Source organism: Schistocerca cancellata, chromosome 6 (genome assembly GCF_023864275.1).
Source record: "Schistocerca cancellata isolate TAMUIC-IGC-003103 chromosome 6, iqSchCanc2.1, whole genome shotgun sequence".
NCBI lineage: Eukaryota > Metazoa > Arthropoda > Insecta > Orthoptera > Acrididae > Schistocerca > Schistocerca cancellata.
In genome coordinates, this window is record NC_064631.1 from 713115146 (window position 1) to 713138828 (window position 23683).

At 40.1% G+C, this 23683-nt stretch overlaps 1 protein-coding gene across 1 annotated transcript in view; it reads left to right on the forward strand.

Annotated features, from left to right (window-relative positions):
* Positions 1-23683, forward strand: part of LOC126190947 (chitin synthase chs-2-like) — a 252167-nt gene that overhangs the window by 197248 nt on the left and 31236 nt on the right. Inside the window, exons 17-19 of the mRNA XM_049931591.1 lie at positions 5966-6114; positions 6194-6366; positions 13617-13793. Coding sequence (XP_049787548.1) covers positions 5966-6114; positions 6194-6366; positions 13617-13793 — 499 coding nt within the window. The remainder of the gene's footprint in view (positions 1-5965; positions 6115-6193; positions 6367-13616; positions 13794-23683) is intronic.

The following is a 23683-nucleotide window of genomic DNA, read 5'->3' on the forward strand; positions in this document are numbered from 1 at the left end:
ACACAGAAATATGTAGAGCATTTGCCTGCCAGGGGTCATTGGCTGCAGGTGATTGAGGCACTGGAGCATGATTGGTGACCTTTGGTGGGGGCCTGGAGCAGCCAAATAGTGTGCTACTCAAACTGTGTGGTACACCTATATTGGAGCAGGAGGCACATCTGACGATGTGGGATGGACATATTTGGTGCAGGAGGCAACCTGCATCAATCTGGGATGCACCTGCACTGGTGCGCAGACACCTACAACAAGGTAGGAGGTGCCTGCATCTGTACAGAAGGTGCCCGAAGGCACCAGCACCAGTGCATGAGGTGCCGTGTCAGTGGAGAAGGTGCTCACATCAGTGTACAAGCCACCCGAGTTGGTGCAGGAGGCACCTGGAGGCAACCGCATTAGTGCAGAAGGCACCTGTGGGCACACTGAGGAAGCCTGGCATTCCTTCCCACAAGAGAAAGGCAGCGCAGGCCAAATTGTGTCATCCACGTGGCATGGTCCACTGGTGGGAGGGTTGGGAAGGCACATCCTGGGCGACGTGTTGCCCAGAGTGAACTTCGATGCCATTGGATGCCATGGCATGAGCAAAAATCTTGAAATGAGTGTACCAACAATTGAGGACTATTGTCTGAAATCACTAAATTAGATAGGCCTTCTACAGAAAAAATGGTTAACAGTGCCATGACAGTTCTGTCTGCTATGACAGATAGGCAGCAAACAACATGAGGAAAAACAGTAAAGTTATCAGCAACCAGCAACCAAAACATGACTAAAAAAGATTCAGCAAAGTTTGCTTGAATTCTTTCCCAAGGTAGCATGGGTGCTGACCAAGGGGAAAGAAACAAAAGGTGTGTGGTGCCACATGTTTATTTGAACACTTGCAGCAGGCCGAAAACCAGTATTCCACCTCACAATTACTGTTTTTGTGCTGGCAGCTGGGGATGTCATCCTGGAATTGGTGATTGGTAAACTATCGATAGTCTGCTGTGCTTCTGGGCAAGTGGAAACATGATTATTCCTGAGGAATGGATCAGGCCCCATGGGCAGCCAGAACAATGCATCTGTATTTGGGTGCCACAACATAGGTCAAAAAGACAAAGGGTGTGTTACAATAGCAGAAAATTCAAAAGCAACGATAGCATCAAACTCAAACAATGTCTCAGTATGAGGATAATTAATGACCTAATAAGTATGAGGACGGACTACAGATTTGGAAGCTTTGGCAGCAGTAAATTGACCAAGAACAAGAATATGTTATTTATTGTAGCGTACCAGATGGTATTTGACAGGGGCCAATGGTGGAGTGCCCTGCCATGCCTGCATTTGAGAGCTAAGGAGTAAATCAGCTGCTCCATTGTCCACATGCAGTTCTCTCATGTTTCACAAAGCAGGAGGGGTCAGATGGAAGTGCTACACGGTGCCCTTGTTGTTGTTGCCAATGGGGGTCATCTGTTGTGGCTAGGATTCCTGGTGTGACCTGTTGGAACTTCCTCTTTGCTTGATTAGACTACTGTTATGCACTGATGTCGTCCAGTTACAATGATGGTGCAGAGTCATCAGACATTGGAAACCTGTGGTAGTACAGCAAGAGAAAAAGGAGCCTGTACTATCAACACAGCTATGAGGTGGTCTAAGAAGGCCAGAAAAAAGAAAAGAACCAGTCACTGAAGTTGTGCACATGAAAGTTTTGAAGTTGAGTGCATGGAAGTTCTACTTGTCATCACATGCATTCCAACTCTGAGCACAATAAAAGACATGGTTAGAAGAAATCCACATTTATTAGGCTGCAGTGTCACAGCATAAACATAAGTCATACAATACAGTATAGTGACAGGTACAGGACAGGTACAGAATGTTTGATGACAGGTAAAGGAGGTACAGACTGTTTGGTGACAAGTACGGACTCCAGCCAGAGCCGTACATGGAAATATGTAGAGCACTTGCCCACCAGGTGCTGCTGGCTGTCAGTGGCAGGTGATTGAGGCACGAGACCATGGTTGGCAAACTTTTGTGAGGATCTGGAACAGTGAAAGGCATACTACTGAAGCTGTGTGATGTCCAACTCAGTAGTCACAGTGAAGGTGTAGTAATGCACAGGTTACTACACTCAGTCACACATCTGCAGTGAAAACCAACACTGCTTTCAATTGCTTTCAGTTTGTGAGTGCTGCAGATTCTTCTATAGCCTTCTGCTTCTCAGGATCTGGTGCTATCCCTAGTCCATTAATAGCATGTCCCACAAAGTTTACTTCTGTCTTGGCAAATTCTGATTTTGCTAACTTTACTCTTCCCCATGTCCAAAGCTGTCTGTACATTGTTCAATAAATTACAATGCTTTTCCCAATTTGGGTTCATAATCAAAATATCATTGACAAAAGCATTAATTCTGCCCTACCCAACATCTCATCCATTGTAATCTGAAGAGGCCACCCAGAATTGACAACATATTCCTTCCTGGGGGAAAGCAGTGTACTTTATTAACTCTTGTACAAGCTTTATATTCCAGTACCCACAAGTAGTGTCTAATGATGTTAAGAACTTGGTCCTGTAGATCTTTTGTAACATTTCCTCCATGTTGTCTGGTCTGTAATTCTGCCATACTACAATTTCTTTCAAACGGTGTGTGTCAATGACTATTCGCACATTCCCATCCTTTTTTCTCACAACTTGCAAAGATTTGCTATACATGTTCAGGCACCATTCAGTGATCTCCCTCAGTCTGTCATTCTTCGGATTTCTTTATGTACCACCTACTGTTTCTAAATAGATATGGAATACAGCTTTATAAGAAAAAAGAATATGCTCTTTCACATTTTAAATTTCATTCAGATCCATTCACCAGTCCTGGTCTATCAAAAAAAGCCGTTTCATATCTACACAGAATCTGTCTTATGTCTTCACACAGTTTGTCAGTTATTGTACACCTTTCACTGGTCACTGCCATTGCTCCAGGTCATATTCATGCAGCATCTTTATGACACCCCATTTCCAAATAGATACACCTTAAAAGGTAATTCCACTTATTTTATCTACTCTTCAACTAATGGAACCTCCTGAACATTCCCACCTAAATCACAGCAAAACACCCCTTTCATAAAGTCATTCTTCTGTTTCAGTTTGTTGAGCAGTTCTACAGCAAAATTTGGAAATTTGTGGTAAGGTCTTATGGGACCAAACTGCAGAGGTCATCAGTCCTTATCTACAGCTAAACACAGTTCTACTGTTAATCCAGGAATTACTCTAGGAACTGAAATTCTGTTCCTTGTCCAGTACCGAAATGGGCATTACAACTTCTCACTTTATTACATTAACCAATTGCCTGTCACTCTAACAGTCTTCAGCCCCGTTACCAGCATGGTTACCACTTCTGTCTGTTTGGCTATTGACTCATACTATACCTGTGATATCCAGCACACATCACTTCCACTATCTAGTAAAGCCTTCATGGGAACACCACCTATTTCAGCTTGAATGACTAGTTGGTTCTTTTTTTATTCATCTTCCAAGGACTTCTCTTCATCTAATAACTCGGTGCTATTCTGCTGTCTCTTACTATAGTTGCTTACCTCTGTCTTATTTTCTCCTCCAATTTTACATATAATCTGCAGATGTCCAAATCTGCCCAATAGATTCACGCTGCAACTTTTTCATAATTCTTCTGCCACTACTGCTTTATCCATGACTGAATCACGACAAGCATATTCAGGTTTACTAACTAACAGTTTGTGATCATCAAAAACATATTCCTACATAATATTTTATTCTTTCTCTTCACCCTCACCTCCCATTCTATCTTCCCTTTCAGATATCCTCTCCTCTTCCTTCTCGTACTCTTGTCTCAAATATTCTTCCACTCTATCCTCATTGGACCACAATTTAGCAAATTAATGTCTTTGCATCTGTTGTTTTGCTTTACATTACTAAAGCAATCTTGAACCCCCTGCTGGTACACACTCTCCATGCTGTGTTCAGCAAACTGTTCTATTTCATCTACCTGTCTCTCCAGAGACCCAGATTCCATCCTTTGGTCCTCAAGAAAGTATCTTTCCCTTAATCTAAAACTACATCTTGGCTATCAGGTTATACCTATTTTCCAATTACCCTGACACTTCCTCCATTTTTGCAACTAAAAGGACTCTCTGCTTTATCTCTACTTCCTATTCAGTATCCTACTCCCCATAGGGTACTTCCAATTCCCATTTCCTTGTGGCTCTCGCTCCACTCTTGCACAGCAGGAGTTAATGTCTATTTCCTGGTCCTGCTCTTTCAAGGTTTCTCACTTCTGTCTGGGATGCAACAATCCAGTCCATATTATTTATCCATCACCTGCCAGGTCTATTATCCTACCTGTTTGGTGTTGTTGTTGTTGTGGTCTTCAGTCCTGAGACTGGTTTGATGCAGCTCACCATGCTACTCTATCCTGTGCAAGCTTCTTCATCTCCCAGTACCTACTGCAGCCTACATCCTTCTGAATCTGTTTAGTGTATTCATCTCTTGATCTCCCTCTACGATTTTTACCCTCCACACTGCCCTCCAATACTAAATTGGTGATCCCTCGATGCCTTAGAACATGTCCTACCAACCGATCCCTTCTTCTAGTCAAGTTGTGCCACAAACTTCTCTTCTCCCCAATCCTATTCAATACCTCCTCATTAGTTGTATGATCTACCCATCTAATCTTCAGCATTCTTCTTTAGCACCACATTTCGAAAGCTTCTATTCTCTTCTTGTCCAAACTATTTATCGTTCATGTTTCACTTCCATACATGGCTACGCTCCATACAAATACTTCCAGAAACGACTTCCTGACACTTAAATCTATACTCGATGTTAACAAATTTCTCTTCTTCAGAAATGCTTTCCTTGCCATTGCCAGTCTACATTTTATATCCTCTCTACTTCGACCATCATCAGTTATTTTGCTCCCCAAATAGCAAAACTCCTTTACTACTTTAAGTGTCTCATTTCCTAATCTAATTCCCTGAGCATCGCCCGGCTTAATTCGACTACATTCCATTATCCTCGTTTTGCTTTTGTTGATGTTCATCTTATATCCTCCTTTCATGACACTGTCCATTCCGTTCAACTACTCTTCCAAGTCCTTTGCTGTCTCTGACAGAATTATAATGTCATCGGCGAACCTCAAAGTTTTTATTTCTTCTCCATGGATTTTAATACCTACCCCAAATTTTTCTTTTGTTTCCTTCAGTGCTTGCTCAATATACAGATTGAATAACATCGGGGATAGGCACTCCCTTCCCAACCACTGCTTCCATTTCATGCCCCTCGACTCTTATAACTGCCATCTGGTTTCTGTACAAATTGTAAATAGCTTTTCCCTCCCTGTATTTTACCCCTGCCACCTTCAGAAAGAGAGTATTCCAGTCAACATTGTCAAAAGCTTTGTCTAAGTCTACAAATGCTAGAAATGTAGGTTTGCCTTTCCTTAATCTATTTTCTAAGATAAGTTGTAGGCTCAGTATTGCCTCATGTGTTCCAACATTCCTGCGGAATCCAAACTGATCTTCGCCGAGGTCGGCTTCTACCAGTTTTTCCATTCGTCTGTAAAGAATTCGCGTTAGTATTTTGCATCCGTGACTTATTAAACTGATAGTTCAGTAATTTTCACATCTGTCAGCACCTGCTTTCTATGGGATTGGAATTATTATATTCTTCTTGAAGTCTGAGGGTATTTCACCTGTCTCATACATCTTGCACACCAGATGGTAGAGTTTTGTCAGGACTGGCTCTCCCAAGGCTGTCAGTAGTTCTAATGGAATGTTGTCTACTCCTGGGGCCTTGTTTCGACTCAAGTCTTTCAGTGCTCTATGAAACTCTTCACGCAGTATCGTATCTCCCATTTCATCTTCATCTACCTCCTCTTCCATTTCCATGTTAAGAACAATGACTTCAAGTGCATGTAGTTCTTGGTGCTTCTAAATTTTGTTTATCTTTGTGTTTTTTATTTATTTAGGATCCTTGACCCTAGCTCCCATCTTAATGGAAGACTAAGAGTGCGCCAAAATATGCGAGAAAATCCACTGATGCCACATCCAGAACTCCCAGAATTTGATCAAGAAAGTAAGAAAAACTCTGATGATGATAATGAGAGTGTGACATCAGGCAAGTACATGTGCAGAGTAAGATAATATTCCTAACTCTTATGGTTTTGACAGACTAGATTAATTTGAATATTTTTCAGAACCCAAAGAAGATCGTATTGATGATGTAAATCCATTTTGGATAGAGGATCGAAAACTGAAGAAAGGTGAAATTGATTATCTCTCAAAAACTGAGAAGGTATTCTGGACGGATTTAATAGCAGCTTATTTGTATCCTCTTTTTGAAGACCGTGAAGAAAACAAAGAAGAAAAAGTAAGTTTAGAACATACTAATTATCATGAACTGACATTCAGAAAGAGCTCAGTCTTCATCTGTAAACCTTTAAGTACAGTTCAGTCCCTGGGACTTATAATGGCATGAAAACCAGAACCTGACCATAGAAGCTGAATTCATAAACTTGCACTCTTCTTCAGAGCATATAAAAGATATTTACATACAATGCTACATTGTCCTGATACTGTTGTCAAATGGAAGATAGATATTGTCTTAGGAGTGAGTGAAGTAAACAATGAAAAAGACCCTCCCACACCTCTATGTAACTCATCTGTTTTGCTTCACTCATGATTGTAAGAAAATCACTCAAGTTAAACCACAGTTCTGGGCTAATACAGTTTGTTTGTATGTGTGTTTGTTTGTTTTGCTAAAGAAGAACACTCATTTATAAGTTCAGTTAACTGTGTTCCAGTCACTGTTTGTGTAGTAAGCTACTGTTCACTGTTTCCACTATATGATACCTAGCAGAATAATCTGAACTGATGCATCGACATTGAATTTGAATTAATATGGCATATTTAATATTATGCATTACATAAAATAAAGGGAAGGAAAGCACTCCTTTACAGTGGGGTGATGTGTGGAGCAGAGAAACAAGTAACAAAAAACAGTATCCACAAGCTAGGCTTCATGCATTAGCACTTTTCCTAGCAACAACACACAACTACACAGACACCCAAATGCAGTCTCCCATAGCCCAGCAAGACTATTTATTGATACTTGATTATTGAAACCAGTTATCTGAACTGATGGGCATGGGCTGGTGGTAGGGGAGGATGCAAGAAGGGATTGGTGACAAATGAGCAGGTGTTTGGAAAGATGACTTTGCGGCCACACTACAAGATGAAAAGGGTAGAGGTTACAACTAAAAAAGATGTAGGAAGAGGAAGAGGGAAGGAAGGGGAGGGCAGGAAAGAAGAGAAAGGTGAAAGTGAAGATGAAGAAGGAGAAAGAGAGGGAGAAATATGGGAGAGGCGTTGAAAAGGGGGAGGTGGCGGAGAGGAAAGGTATTGGGAGAAGATTGTGCATGATCTGGATGGGATTGAAAGGAGTAGTGGCGTGTACAGAAGAGAGTAGGGAAAAGGCAAAGTGACACAGTAGGAACAGGTTAGCAGAACTTTAAATTGGGAGGATTGCAATAGTGCAGGATGTGTTGGAGAGACAGTTTCCACCTGTGTGGCCCAGAGAAACTTGTGCTGGAGGGGAGTATCCAAATGGCCTGTTTAATGAAGCAGCTGCTGAAGTAATTTTTGTTATGGTATGTAGCATGGTCACAAACTGGATGGTCAAGTTTGCCATTTTCCACAGTTTGGCAGTGGCACTTCACGCAAGTAGATGGATGGTTACTTGTCATGCCCATAGTAATTGCAGTGTAGCTTATATACAATGAGGTGACAAATGTCATGGGATAGCGGTATGCACATATACAGATGGTGGTAGTATTGCATACACAAGATGTAAAAGGACAGTGCATTGGCAGAGCTGTCATTCAACTCAGGCAAGTCATATGAAAAGGTTTGCAATGTGATTATGGCAGCAGAATAGGAATTAATGGACTTGAATGCAGAATGAGCGGTAGTTGAGATGCATAGGACATTCCATTTCAGAAATCAGTAGGGAATTCAATATTCCGAAATCCACAGTGTGAAGAGTATGCCAAGAATACCAAATTTCAGGCATTACCTCTCACCACAGACAACATAGTGGCCAACAGCCTTCACTTAATGATCAGAAGCAGCAGTGTTTGTGTAGAGTTGTCAGTGCTAACAGACAAGCAACACTGTTTAAAATAACCACAGAAATCAGTGTAAGATGCATGACAAATGTATCTGTTAGGACAGTGTGTCAAAATATGGCATTAATGGGCTGTGGTACCAGATGACCAAAGCAAGTGCCTTTTATAAAAGCACAACATCATCTGCATCGCCTCTCCTCGGATTATGACCATATCGGTTGGACCCCTAGACGAGTGGAAAACGGTGGCCTGGTCAAATGAGTCCCAATTTCAGTTGGTAAGAACTGATAGTAGGGTTAGATTGTGGTGCAGACCCCACAAAGCCATGGACCCAGATTGTCAACAAGGCGCCATGAAAGCTGGTAGGGGCTCCATCATGGCATGGGCTATGTTTACATGGAATGGACTGGGTCCTCTGGCCCAGTTGAACTGACCACTGATTGGAAAGGGATATGTTTGTGTACTTGGAGACCATTTGTAGCCATTCGTGGACTTCATGTTGCCAAACACTGATAAATTTTTATGAATGACAGTGTGTCATGTAACCAGACCATGATTGGTTTGAAGAACATTCTGAACAATTTGAGTAAATGACTTGGCCACCCAGGTTGCCCAACATGAATCCCATCAAACATCTATGGGACATAATTGAGAGGTCAGTTCATGTACAAAATCCTGCACTGCCAACACTTTCACAATTATGGACAGCCAGAGAGGCAGCATAGTTGAATATTTCTGCAGGGGACTTCCAACAAATTGCTGAGTCCGTGCCACATCAAATTGGTGCACTACACCAGGCAAAAGGAGGTCATGCACAATGTTAAGAGGTATCCTGGGACTTTTGTCACCTCATTGTATAACATAGTTGCTTACACACATGGTCCCGCCTTTTATTTGATAGGAAATGCCTGTGACTGGACTGCAGTAGGAGGTCATGAGTGGGTGTATATGACAGATCTTGCACCTGAGCTAACCACAAGGGAATGACTCAAGGGGTGCACAATTAGGAGTAGGTCTGAATAGGGTTGGTCAAGGATATTCTTTGGGCTGGGTGGGCAGTGGAACACTACTTTGGGGAATATGGATTAGATTTTGGATAGGATATTCCTCATCTTGGGACACAACAAGAGGTAGTCAAAGCCCTGGTAGAGGATATGTTCGAGTTTATCAAGGCCAGGGTAGTACTAGATGATCAGAGGAATGCTGTACAATTATTAGTTAACAGATTTACTTCTGTCAGAGGAGTAGATGACATGTGAGCCTTGTTTCCAGATGAGCTGAATAGGATAATGTCTCTCAATAAAGGTTTTGGTAAGGTTATCAGTATATTTTGACAACTCCTTTCCACTGCAGAAGTGGTATTTACACATGGTGAGGAAGGCACTTTTGAGGGGAAATGGGTAACAGTCATCAATGTGGAGGTACTGTTGATGGTTTGTGCACAAGATATGGACAGACATACTTATGGAACCATCTGAGAGCTGGAGATCAACATCGAGGAAGTAGTTGAGAAGGACCAGATGAAACGAATTTGGGAGTAGGTGCAGAGGCTATGGAGGAAAGAGCAGAGATTGTTCTTGCCATGAGTATTGACTATGAAAATGTCATCAATGAATCTGTACCAGACAAGAGATTTTAAGTGTTGAGTGGAATAGAAAGGATTCCTCAAAATGGCCCATAAATAAGCTAGCATAGGATGGAGGCATGTGAGTACCCATGGCAGTACATCATTTGTTTATGGATTTGGCCTTCAAAAGTGAAGTAATGTGGGTCAGGATGTGGTGTGCTAGAAGAATAGTAAACAGATGATAAGTCTGGTGTTGAGGATGGCTCCTCCATAAACAGTCATGTGCCATCTGCTCCTCTAACACCAGTAAATCTGTTAACCAACCACCAGCACTCCTCTTCTGATCACCCAGTGTCTTCCTGACCACAAAAAACTCAACTACGCCTTCCACAAGGGCTTTGACTACCTCTTGCCATGCCCTGAGATGAGGAATACCCTACCCAAAATCCTTCCCATGTTCCCTGAAGTAGTGTTCTGCCCCCCCCCTCCGGTCACTCCCAATCTAAAGAATATCCTCGACCGTCCCTATTCCAACCCTACTCCTAATTCTGCACCCACCCAGTGGATAATTCCCTTATGGTCAGCACAGGCACAAGATCTGTCACATATGTCTCATACACCCACCCATCGTCTCCTACTGCAGTCCAGTCAAAGGCATTTCCTACCAAATAAAAGGCAGGGCCATGTGTGAAAGTGGCCACACTATACACTGAGGTGAAAAGTCACAGGGTACCTCCTAATATCCTGTCTGACCTCCTTTTGCATGGTGTAGTGCAGCAGCTTGATGTGGCATAGACTAAACAAGTCATTGGAAGTCCCCCTGCAGAAATACTGAACCATACTGTGTCTATAGCATGGGAGTTGTTGTTGCATAAGGATGTAGCATCCACAGTGACTGACATAGAGTTTAGTATTAATGGGACAGGAACTGTGGAGAGTCGGTGAAGGAAGTCAGTGGTGTCATGAATGTATGATGGGAGGTTACAGAGGTGTTGATCAACAAAGGCAGAGGTTCATTCTGTGGGAGCATTATTCACAGCCATAATGGGACAACGAGTAAAGACCTGCAGGGCACTTGTTTTAAAGAAAGTTCTGTGCAGGGTTTTGGTTGGATGTTGTCAGTGGGGTGTGGGGTAAAGAAATGTTTCCACTGGAGAGAAAAGGTAAAGGGAAGGAGGTTCTTTACAAGTCCACCATGGTTGAACCTAGGTTTTGGGATAAATGTGAGTCCTTCAGGAAGTACTGAGATTTCTTCATGGGTCAGAGCGTTGGCAGAAAGGATGACAACATTGTTACAGGTGGTGTTCAGGAACAGTGTGTGTTGTGGAAGGTGACATATTCTGAGTTCTGCATCCCAAAAAGTTTTTCCACAATTCTCAGTCCTCAGATGGCTCCATAAGTACTCGTACATATGCTCATATCAGCCACACCAATTGCCAACAGTACCTCCATTTTGACAGCTGTCACCCATTCAATGTCTCTTCATCACAGCCTTGCCATCCATGGACACCGCATCTGCAGTGGAAAACTGGAATTGTTAACATATACCAATAGTCTTAAGAAAACATTTATTGACATACAGTGTCCTATCCAGCATATCCATAAATGAATCTCATTTGTTATTTGCTCCTCTATAACACCAGTAGACCTGTTAATCAGCCACAGAACTGATCATCCATATCACCCCGGCCTTGAAAGGCATCCATTTCAAACCCACCTCTCATTGTTCCCAGAGATGGGAAATGTTTCCAAAAATCCTACTCATGTTCCCCAAAGTAGTGTCCACAGCCCATCCAACCTACAGTATATCCTTGACCATCCCTACTCCACTCCTACTCCCAATCCTTCACCACACAGGTCATTCCTTTGTGGTAGACCCAGTTTCAAGACCTGTACCATACTCCCACCCACCATCTCCCCTGCAGTTGCCACAGGCATTTCCTACCCAATAAAAGGCAGGGCTGGCCATTTGGATACTACCTTCCAACACAAGTTTCTCAGAACTACGCAGGTGGGAACTATCTCTTCAACACATCCTGCACTGTCGCAGTTCCCAAGGCCTAAATCTCCACAAAATTGTTCCCACTGACTCACTTTGCCTTTTCCCTGCCCTCTTCTGTCCACAGCACTACTGCTCCGATCCCTTCTCCCCCCCTGCCCCCCCTCCCCTCTCCTCATGCGGGCACTCTCGCTCTGCATCCATTTCAACCTTTGTCCCTTCTCTCTCTCCTCTTTTACTCCCTCTTCATCTTCACCTTTCTCTCTTTATCCCCCTTCCCTTTTTCTCTTCATTTGTCCCTTCTCTCTATGCTTGCCATGGCCACAGAACCCTGTGTTTGGGTGTCTGTGTTGTTGTTGTTGTTGTTGTTGTTGTGTGTGTGTGTGTGTGTGTGTGTGTGTGTGTGTGTGTGTGTGTGTGTGTGTGTGTGTGCTATTGCTTGAAAAAGAGCAGGTGCTCAAAAGCTAGTGTGAATGCTGTTTTCTGTTATTTGTTTCTGTACTCCATGCATCAACCCACTATAGGTGAATGGTCACCTTTCCCTTATTTTACATATTGCTGCAACCAGTAATTTCTGTTGTTTTCAATATTATACCGTATTATAAGCAACATTTTAATTGTGACTTTCCTTTTAATTTTCTAGGTCTCATTCAGCTGTCATCAGCACATTTTGTTCTTTTTTTTTAAGCTCTTATATATTTTTGACTTCTCAATATAAAGTTCCAGATGGTTGTATTTTATACCATTCTAATTTTTCAAGAAATAGAAGAATGAATGAGACTCAGTATGGAAGGCACAGAAGATTGTGTATTAAAGCTTTGGAAGACTTGCAATCAAACAAGGCAGAAAGGATAGATAACATTATTTCAGAGTTCCAAAAATTATTGTAGAAAGTGGCAATCCAGTAACTATGCAATTTGGATTGTAAAATGAAAGAGACTGGAGACATACTATCAGACAGTATGAAAAACATCACCCTCACAATCCTGAAGACTGGAAGGACAGATAAGTGTGAGAACTGTCACACTATCAGCTAACAGCTCATGCATCAAAGTTCCTTGGGCATATACAGAAGAATGGAAAAGAAACTGGAGGATCTGTTAGATGATGATAGATTTGACCTTTGTAAAGGTAGAAACACCAGAGGGGCATTTTGATGTTGTGTCTGATAATGGAAGCAACGCTTAAGAAAAATCAAAACAGTTTCATTGGATTTGTCTACCTAGAAAAAGGATTTGACAATGTAAAATTCTGGAAGACATTCAAAATTCTGAGAAAATAGGTGTAATGTATAGGGAAATATGAGTAATACACAAAACATACAATAAGAAGAAGATGTGCTGAATCAGTGAACAAAGGAACACAAGCAACAAGAAAAAGACGAAAGGGGCACAAGGTATGCCGGAATAGGAAAGGAACATATGCAAAACACTGACAAAAAATGGGACAATAGGACATTATATTATGATACCAAGTAGTAATTTATGTGGTATTGGTGAGCTCGAGTTAAAACGTTTGTAAGATAGTGTTGCAGTCTTTCACCCTACTGTTCATTCTATTAATCTTCTATTAATCGAAGCCAAATGTCCACTATTTTTATCACATAATACTACATCAAATCTTATGCTTCAGACCAGTACAAACATCAAAACTGCAATAGTGAAATCAAAACACTTACAGCTAAAAGCAAACATGGCATCTTTTAAAAATATGTAGAAGCTTTGGACACATACTCCATTAAGAAATCCCTTTTTTACTGTACTGGTAAGATTAATATCCATGCCTCACTTTATCTGTCAAGATCTTCTGCAGGTACATAATTCCTAAACATACATTTGATTTGTATGTCTAAATAATACTACAAAAATGATTATTTATAACTCAGTATTAGTAGAAATATCGGTTTAATGTTTGTTCTGTTTCCACAGGCACGTATCACCAAGGACCTGAAAGCTCTACGAGATACATCTGTTTTTGCATTTTTCATGATAAATGCACTCTTTGTACTTGTGGTGTTTTTGCTGCAACAAAACAAAGAAACCATATATATTCAGTGGCCTCTCGGTGCAAAAGCAAACATCACATTTGTTGAGGACAATAATGAGGTATGAAACTAACACAGGTTGTCTCATTATCTCTTTTATTCTTTGTTAATATCATTATGCAATTATGATAGGAAATCTTAAAGGGTTATTCCAAAGAGTATCTGTAATTTCAAATTAGTAGGCTCATTCACCTTGTGGCGTTTGCCTGCTTTATATCTTCATTGATAGTCCTTGGTGTTGACATACTGCATTGTTATACTGGCTGAAACATGAGGGGGAGGGGGGGGGGGGGGTGGAAGCTCAGCACTGACTAGCTCAGCACTGAGTGGAAAAGTATTCATTGCTCAAAAATGTGTAATCAGAATAATTGCTGGAGCCCACCCACGGTCATCCTGCAGACATCTATATAAGGATCTAGGGATCCTCACAGTAACCTCACAGTATATATATTCACTTATGAAATTTGTTGTTAACAATCCAACACAGTTCAAAAGTAATAGCAGTGTGCATAGCTATAACACCAGGAGAAAGGATGATCTTCACTATGCAGGGTTAAATCTGACTTTGGCACAGAAAGGAGTAAATTATGCTGCCACAAAAGTCTTTGGTCACCTACCAAACAGCATCAAAAGCCTGACAGATAACCAACCAACATTTAAAAATAAATTAAAAGAATTTCTAGATGACAACTCCTTCTACTCATTGGCTGAATTTTTGGATATAAATTAAGGGAGGGGAAAAAAAAACAACTTAAACATTAGTGTCATGCAATATTTTGTGTAATGTAATATCTTGTACAGACATCTTTTATTAACCTGACATGTTCCACATCATTACGAAGTGTCATATTCATGATCTATGGAACAATTATTAATCTAATCTAATCTATTGTGAATGACGTAGCTGACCTAATTCCACTGTTAAGTTGATGAATTGTTGTTACTTGAAACAGTACATAATGTCCCTCTGAAAATCGACCCTGGACTGACTGTGTGGAGACCAAAAATTCGTCCTTTATATATTCTCACAATATCAGATACTGAAATTATACACTGTTTGATGTTTAATTTACAGAAACTACAGTTAAAACATTACTCATTCAATTAACTGAATACATAAAAAAATTAATTCTTTTTAACAGTTTCTTTTACCACCAAAGTTATGCCAGTTTATTTGTTTAAATAATGAAATTAACAGATATAGTTACAAAAACAATGCTTTTAACAAATCTGGTAATTATTTTGGAATTAAATATGAGCTGGCTTTACTAACATGTTTTCGAATAGAGCCAAATAAATACTTTAAGAATCCTAGTAGTTCTTCTTCCAAATGCTTATAATTATTGCAGTATTTATATTTGTTTGTGTGTCAACAATAGATTCTAAGCCACAAAACAATACCGGTACTGATTTCACGCTATAACAAAGGTATTAACTAGGAAAGGTCAAAATCAATTAGGAAATTAATTACACACTTAAAACTAAACACAAAATTAGACCTGGTTCTATATTCCTTAAGACTGAGGGCCAACCTTTCTCTTTTAGGAAAAATGCAAATTGTACTCATGCATGTTAATGGTAATAAGGCAAAAATGAAAATAAAATGAATTTAAGGAGGCAGATGGCAAAACAAGAGGGGAAGTAAAAAGACCCCAGCTTGCTTCATCACAACATATAGACCATTTGGTAGTTGGATGCTATGTTGAGTCTCTTATTGCAGTCTTCTAATACAGTCCCCTTTGCTGAGTGCCTTCTATTCAGACTGCTGTCTAAGATTGGGTTACTCATTGAGCCTTGTGCATCCCCTGCTGAATTTTTCTGGGGTGAACAGTGACAACTCCCTGTAGCACTCAGAACTGTCATGTATGAGACAAAATAAATAAAGAAAATACTTTTTTATTTCTATTTTTGGACACTTATGTTTCCAATTATGAAAAACTCTGGAAACTGAAGTAATTTATGGACAAATACATAAAGTAAAATTGATTTCATGGCTAACAATTACATCTGTCCATAAGTCTAACATGATGTTGTAGCCTGTGAGGAAATTAAAGTCCTACGTCTAATGTACATAATCAGTTCACTGTTTCTTCTTAGGTATCCAAGCAGACTACATATATAGGTAAAAACATATACTCATCATCTGTGATACCCATTTAATATATCAGCATTCACTGCAAACATCAGTAACAATTACTTTGGTCCAATTCTATTGAATCTGTACCATGATACCTCTTCTGTAGGTTCATGTATCATTTAATCATTAGACAATAGCAAACTAACTGCTATGTTATAGGAAGGAAATGGGCTGCCAGTCAGTAATATGTACAGAATGTAAACAGTGTGATCAGCTCAAATCTGACTCTTGTTTAGTTACTTACTGATGTTGTCTTATGTTTTGAATAACATTTTGTTCTTGGATGTAGGCTGCTATCTGAAACTTTTTTCGATGCCATAGTGGTAAGTCTTAATTTTTTCTGTGCAAATAATAATGCTATAGTATTCAAAATGTCAAACTCTGTCTACATCTACACTCTACAAATAATTATGAAGTGCATGGCAAAGGGTATGCCACTCTGCAGCAGTTATTAGGGTTCCTTCCTGTTCCATTCACGCATGAATTGTGGGAAGAATGATTGTTTTAGTGCCTCTGTGTATGCTGTAACTAATCTAATCTTATCCTCATGATCCCCATGTGAATGACTCATAGGGGGTTGTAGCATATTCCTAGATTCATCATTTAAAGCCAGGTCTTGAAACGTTACAAACAGGCTTTCTTGGGATAGTTTACATCTATCTTCAAGAGTCTGCCAGTTCAATTTCTTCAGAACATCTGTGACACTTTCCCCCAGATGAAACAAAACTGTGACTGTTCATGCTGCCCTTCTCTGTATACATTCAATATCCCCTGTAAATCCTGTTTAGTATGTGTCCCACACACTTGAGCAGTATTCTAGAATGGTTCACTCGGGTAGTTCCAGCTGTGACCCATTGAAGTCATAGTTATAGGATACTATGTTTTTAATTTTGCGAGCAGCCTAATTTTACATTTATGAATATGTAAAGCAAGTTGCCAGTCTTTGCATTACTTTCATATCTTATGAAGAACTGACTGAATATTTATGCAGCTTCTTTTAGAAAGTATTTCATTATAGATAACTTCATGAAGCAGTACTTAATTATAGATAATTTCATCATCTGTAAAAAGTCTGAGGTCACTATTAATATTGTCCACAAGGTCATTAATATACAACATGAACAGCAAGGTTCCCAACACACACTCCTGAGGCACACCTGAAGTTACTTCTACATCTGATAATGACTCTCCATCTGATGTAATATACAGCATCTGCATCCTCCCTATGAAAAAATCCTCAATCAGTGACAAGTTTTGCTTAATATACCATATGATCATACTTTAGACAATAAGCCTAGATGTGGTACTCAGTAAATGGTTTCCAGAAATCAAGAAATACTGTGTCTACCTGCCTTCCTTGATTCAAAGCTTTCAGTAAGTCAAGTGACTTAAGTGTGAGTTGATTTCAACATGACTATGTGTTTGGAATCCATGCTGGTTGGCATGGAGGTCATTCTGTTTGAGGTACCTTATTATGTTTGAACTCAAAACATGTTCTAAGATTCTACAAGAAATTGATATCAAGGACACTGGGTGGAGGTTTTGTGGATTATTTCTACCACTCTTCTTGTAACTGGGTCTGACCCATGCTTTCTTCCAGCTGATGAACATAATTGTTTTTCAAGGGATCTGCAATAGATTATAGTTAGGAGATGGTATAATTCAACCTCAAATTCCTTATAGAATCTGATAGGGCTTCCATTAGGCTCTAGAGGTTTGTTCAATTTTAACTATTTCAGCTGTTTCTCAACACCACTGACACTTATTTCACTTGTCTTTTAAGTGGTACAATGATTAAATTGAGGTAGTTTTCATGGGGTTTCCTTCGTAAATGAATAGTTGAAAACAGAATTAAGCTTTATTATGCTCAGTTCAAATCCTGTCTCATCTGGATGCTGACTTTGGTGCTACTAATAGACTTTACATATGACCAGAATTTCTGTGGGTTTTGTGAAAGATCATTGGACAATATTCAGCTATGGTAGTCGCTGAAGACCTCACACATTGCTCTCTCAACAGCTAAATGCATTTCATTCACTATCCCTCTGTCTGTAGTATTATGCTTTGTTTTACATCTGTATGCAATAGCCTGTATACACAGAGGATCCCTCCCATTATGAACTGTTCTGCTGGGTACATATTTATCCAGTGCATGGTCAATTATTCTTTAAAACTGGAGCCATAGTTTCTCTACATGTTCCTGCCCTGTGCTGAAAGTTTCAGGTTTCTCAATCAGATATGACACTACTGCTTTTTACTGAACATATATCTTTTTTCTACTTTTTTTAGTTGTCTTTTGTGCTTTGGTAATCATTGTTGCTACAACTGCCCCATGGTCACTGATACCAGTTTTGACATGAACATCCTCAAAGAGGTCAGGTGTAGTTCTTCATAGTTTTCAGAGAAGGCATTTAGTAATGTTTCACAGGATGCCTCATTATGCCCACTACTAACAAAACTGTAATTTTCCCAATTGATAGTTGGATGATTAAAGTCTCTGCCGATGAATACAATATGCCTTGGGAACTTATGTACAAGTAAATTGAAGTTTTCTTTAAAGTTTCCTGTTACATCAAGAGATGAGTCTGGCAGATGATAGAAGGATCCAGTTACCATTTCATGCCCACCCCTGATACTGAGTCTTGCTCAAACAGTGTCACATGCAGCGTCAAGTTTCTGTCTCAGTGGATTTGAGTTTCTTGTCTTCAGCAACAAATACATCACTTACCGTTTCCATTAGCCTATTCTTTCGATACACACTAAAATTCTCCCTAAAAATTTCATTGCTATCAATTTCAGTTTCAACCAGCTTTCTGTACCTAGTATTATGTGCGCTCCACTGTTTTCAAGAGTGCTTCAAACTCTGGCACTTTGGGCAGCTAACTACAGTGTAGACTCAATTATCCAGATTAATTTTTGTTGAACTCATTTGAATAATCAAAAATCTGGATAACTGAACATATGAAGTAAACTGATTTTTGTATTACTAACTCTAGAAAGATAACCTATGTTGCTGGTTGTCTTTTAGGTACATTCTCATATGCTTAACTGTCTGTGGTTAATACATAATGTCAGGTGATTGTTTTTCTAAAACCCAACAGTACAAGGCTTCTTTCAAAAGTTCATTTTACGGTTTCTTCATAACTTTTCATATTTACTCCCATCTTCACTATCAAGTTTGAAAGTGCACTTCGAAACTGAATCAGTATTCTTCTTAATATCGCTTAGGCAGCTGCCTAACTCAAGTGCTGGGCAGAGATTGCATGTGGCACAGGTGGGTAGTGCCAGCACTACATATATATGTGCACATGTGGGCTAGACTACAAAGATCTTTGCTTGCAGCTGACAATCCAGATAATTGTGAATCTGTATAACAGAAGTCTGGATAATGAGTTTCCACAGTACTAGGCTTTTAATTCTCTCACTTGTGAGGGGCACTCTTTTGGATCTTACACTTATAGTTCTAGTTCTCCTACAGCTGTCATTATCTGGATTGGATGGAGAGTCACTTAATCTAAAAAAAACTCTTGTGTGCACCCCACACACAGTCAATTACCCGAGTAGCAGCCTCTAATGGGTAGTGCACATCTGACCCATTAGAGGGACCCAACAGCTCTCAACCTTACAGCCCAAGTCCAGGAAGTAGCTCTTTAACTTGTCACAGAATCTATGAAGCCAGGACCAGGGGACCATGGTCAGTTCTTGGCCCACTGCTAAAAATTGTGAGCTTTGTTGAAAGTCCGTGTGCAAGGCTGGTCTTCTCAACCCTCTCTGCCAGTCACTGGAATGAGCGAAGTATGACCTCAGAGCCCGGACGATAGGAACTGTTTGTCATAACATGCATCACAGTCTGCAGTTTGTTGCACTGTTGTTTTATGTAATAGTTATTTTATACTTTACTTGCTGATATCCTCTTGTTTTCATGTTCATAAAATATTGTTCCATGATATGACATGGTAGAACATGCATTTGAGCTAAAATGTATTTTGGAAAAGTTCAGTTACATTTCATGCATAAGTCTAATAAATAGTCCAAACCTGCCTTACAAGTTAAAACATCTGCAGTTTTATTTTATTAGCTCATTGCATGCCACGATGTAATTTTTATAACATTATGAAATAGATAAATATTACACTCTTTTCAATACACAAAGAAATCTGTGTTTGGAGAAGAGTGATTGATGCATAACTTACTTTGACACAATTGTGTCTACAATAAAAAGAAGTAAAGGAAGATAGTATTTAAAATGTCTGGTCTGTTTGTTTGTCAGATTAGTTATTCATCTGCAGAATGACTTCAGAGTTGTTAACTGTTACCTGTCTGAATACTCTTACTATCACAGTAATCATCTCAGTTTTGGACTAGAAATGGTAATGCTAAAAATATGCTTTTAGTTTGTTTTTCTTTTACCTATCTTATCTGTTACTTCTTTTTAATAAGTTAACAGATTTTTGTTGTTAACCTGTCGGGGTGTCACTGTTTTCATCTGATGGAGACATTTTTATAAATGTTGAAACAATGGTCAAGGGGTTTAAATAAACCTTCCATTTTGCAACTGATTGGCTGTTTATTATTTCTTCAGAGACTGTAAATTAAATTGACAATCACAATAAAATAAAATTAATGCAAGAGTACAATATCAAAGAAAGAGGTGTTACATATGGAAGGGGATGAACAAACTGAGTGAAAGATAGAACCGTCACTTATAACAGGAAATGCATAAACTAAGTTATATATCAGTGGTATGAAGAATTTCTTTTACCAAAGGGAGTATGTACATATAAAATATAACAGAATATATTGAGAACAGAGACAATTCCAATAAAATAAATACAGGAAATAGTGAGGAATGAAATGGAAAAGATACTGTAGGAAGAACTGAAGAAATGTGGGGCTTAAGAGGAGTAAATGTGGGGCTTAAGAGAAGATTAGGAGAAGGGAAGTACTGAGATGAGTTCGTTGATTTAATTGTAAAACAGGATTTTGAGCAAGATGTTTATTGATTTGTTTCTCTTCCAAAAGATTAAGTTTTTGGCCTACATTTGCGAAGTGGAAGACATGGTACTGTGGGTGGTAGCTGGTAGCACTAAATGTACAGTAGATGTGGACTCAGAATTTTGCCTGACTGGCCCGTGTAAATCTTATCACAGTTAGCACAAGTAATTTTATACACCCCACTGTTGGATAGTTGTTTTTACCTACTGAAAATATGCTTGGATGTGGCATTCCCCACACTGTATTTAAATATAAAGGAAACAAACCAGGAAAAAGACATTATGGAGTTTAAGTAATTTAGGAGTGAAGGTAACAACTCACAAAACAGTAGGAGTGTCGAGTCATGATAGGACCGCAGAAAAGCATGAAAATTTCACTAGTTTTTGGATGCACCCCAATTTGAGCTAGAGCATATGTGCACAGCCCTCTCCCCAGCCCCCACCCCTCTCTCTCTCTCTCTCTCTCTCTCTCTCTCTCTCTCTCACACACACACACACACACACACACACACACACACACACACACACACACACACAAACACACACACCTGTATAGCAACACTGTAAGGACTGAATGCACAGTCCCAAAGGCAAGCAGACCAGGGATGGGGGTTTTGGGAAAGGATGGCTAATGGTTTGGAGAGAGGCAGCAATAATACAAGGTAGGAATATGGGAGGGAGAGTTAGCCGATGCATAGAATTGGAATGCGACACTTGGACACCGGAACTGTTGAGTTTGTGCAGCTTCATAATGACCAGGACTTGCGAGACTGAATTGGGAAGGCGTGAAAGAATAGATGAAGGGCAGACTGTGGTAAGAGGGTGTGGGTGCAGAAGATTAGTTGAGATTGAAATTAGGAAGATTACAGAAAATAAGAATGTTGCAAGGATAACTTCCATCTATATAGTTCATAACAGCTGGTGTTGGATGGAGCAGGAGGATAAGCTCCAGATGGCACAAGTTGTAAAGCAACCATTAAAACTAATCAAGTAGTGCTCCAGCAAGTAGGTATGCTAGGTGGGTTAATCGGGCAGCTACACAAGGATATGACCCTTGGGAGAAGGATTATGGGTAGAATGTCTGTCATTTACAGGCATGATGATAGGTAGCAAAGCTCTGAGAAAGAACTTAGTTCAGTTCCTCCAGCTGGGGATGATATTTGGCCAGGAGGGGGTGCTCCTTCGCAGGTGGTTCTTGGTGGTGTTAGAAGGGTTAGGGCAAGAGTAGTCTCATCATTGCAGATATGCTGTCCACAAAAGGCCAGAATGTGGAAGGGATGACAGCCATCAGAATGCAGGTACTGTTGATGATTAGTAGGTTTGATATGGGGGGAGCCATCAGGGGGGCAGAAGTCAATGTCCCAAAAAGTTGAATGTTGGGCTGAGGAAGAGGAGGTGAAGCAAATGGAAGAGGAGAAGTTGAGGCTATGGAGGAATGAGGATAATATGTCATGACCCTTGGTCTAGATCATGAAGATATTGTCAATGAACCTGAACCAGACAAGGGATTTGGGGTTTTTGAGAGACTAGGAAGGTTTCATCTAGATGACATATGAACAGATTGTCATAGGAAGGTGTCTTTGAGGTGTATATAGTTGTGCCACATATTTGTTTCCCCCAAAGAAATAGTAGTTATGTGTGGGGATATAATTAGTTAGATGTTTAAGGAGGTAGTGAGTTTTAGTGGAAAGCATGTTGGGAGAGGTAGTACTTAACAGCAGCAAGGCCAGGGGCATGAGGGATGTTGACAACAGGGAGATGGCATCAGCAGTGCCGGGTAGGTATCCAGGTGGTAAATGGGTCAGAGAAGGAAATGATTCCTATCTTTATTACGAGAGGCTAGGCTACGGGTAATTGGTTGGAGGTATTGGCTGACACAAGGGGAGCACAGTAACCAGCTACAATGAGTCATCCAGGATTGTTGGGATGTATGTGGAAGTCAGGTGTGCAGGGGTTTTGGATTGAGGAAGGACATGGATTAAGGGAAAGATTCTGGGAGAGGGATAAGGATTTCAGTGGGGATTAGGTGACTTCTGCTATGGGATCACTATAGCACAGCTTTTAGGCAGGGGAGTCAGATAAGTAACTGCAGTTTTAAGAGTTGAAAGACATGAAAAGGAGGTTGTACTTGTGAAGAAAGTGAGACAGAGTTCTAGAGTAATCCCCCCACCCCCCACTTGGTATTAAATCTGTCTTTGAGCAAGCAGTGAAGGGAACCAAGGAGATATTTGAGCAGTGTATTAAAATTCAGGGGGAAGAAATGAAAATGTGAAGGTTTGCCGATAACGTAATTTTGCTGGAGATGACAAAAGACATGGAAGATCAGCTGAGTGGAATGGAGTCTTGAATCACATCAGGGAAACAGAAATTTAAGGCAGAACTTGAATTGAAAATGTGATCAGTTGATATGATGCATGCTGAAACATCAAGGAATAGTGTGCTTGGAAAGAGAGAGAAGTGTGTGGGTTAAAATCATAGAGGGGGGCCAAGGCTTGACTGCAGTAAACTGGCTCAAGTAGGTGTATGTTGCAATAGTTTTGGAGATATGTGTACAATATAGACTGCTGTGATGAGCTGAGTCTAGTTGTTGAACTGAAGACCAGAAAAACGTTTTCTCTGCTTCATAGGAGATGTAGTTCTTCAAATAAGACAAGTTGGAAATGTAAATACTATTCAGGCACATCCACACAAAAATAAATTACTGGGTGTTAAGTCATGCTATCAGGGAAGCCAGAGCAACATTGACAAATTAACATTTTAAGAGTGACCGATCCAGTATCATGGAAGCCTGGCATTGAGATGTTCATGAAAGTTCTGATG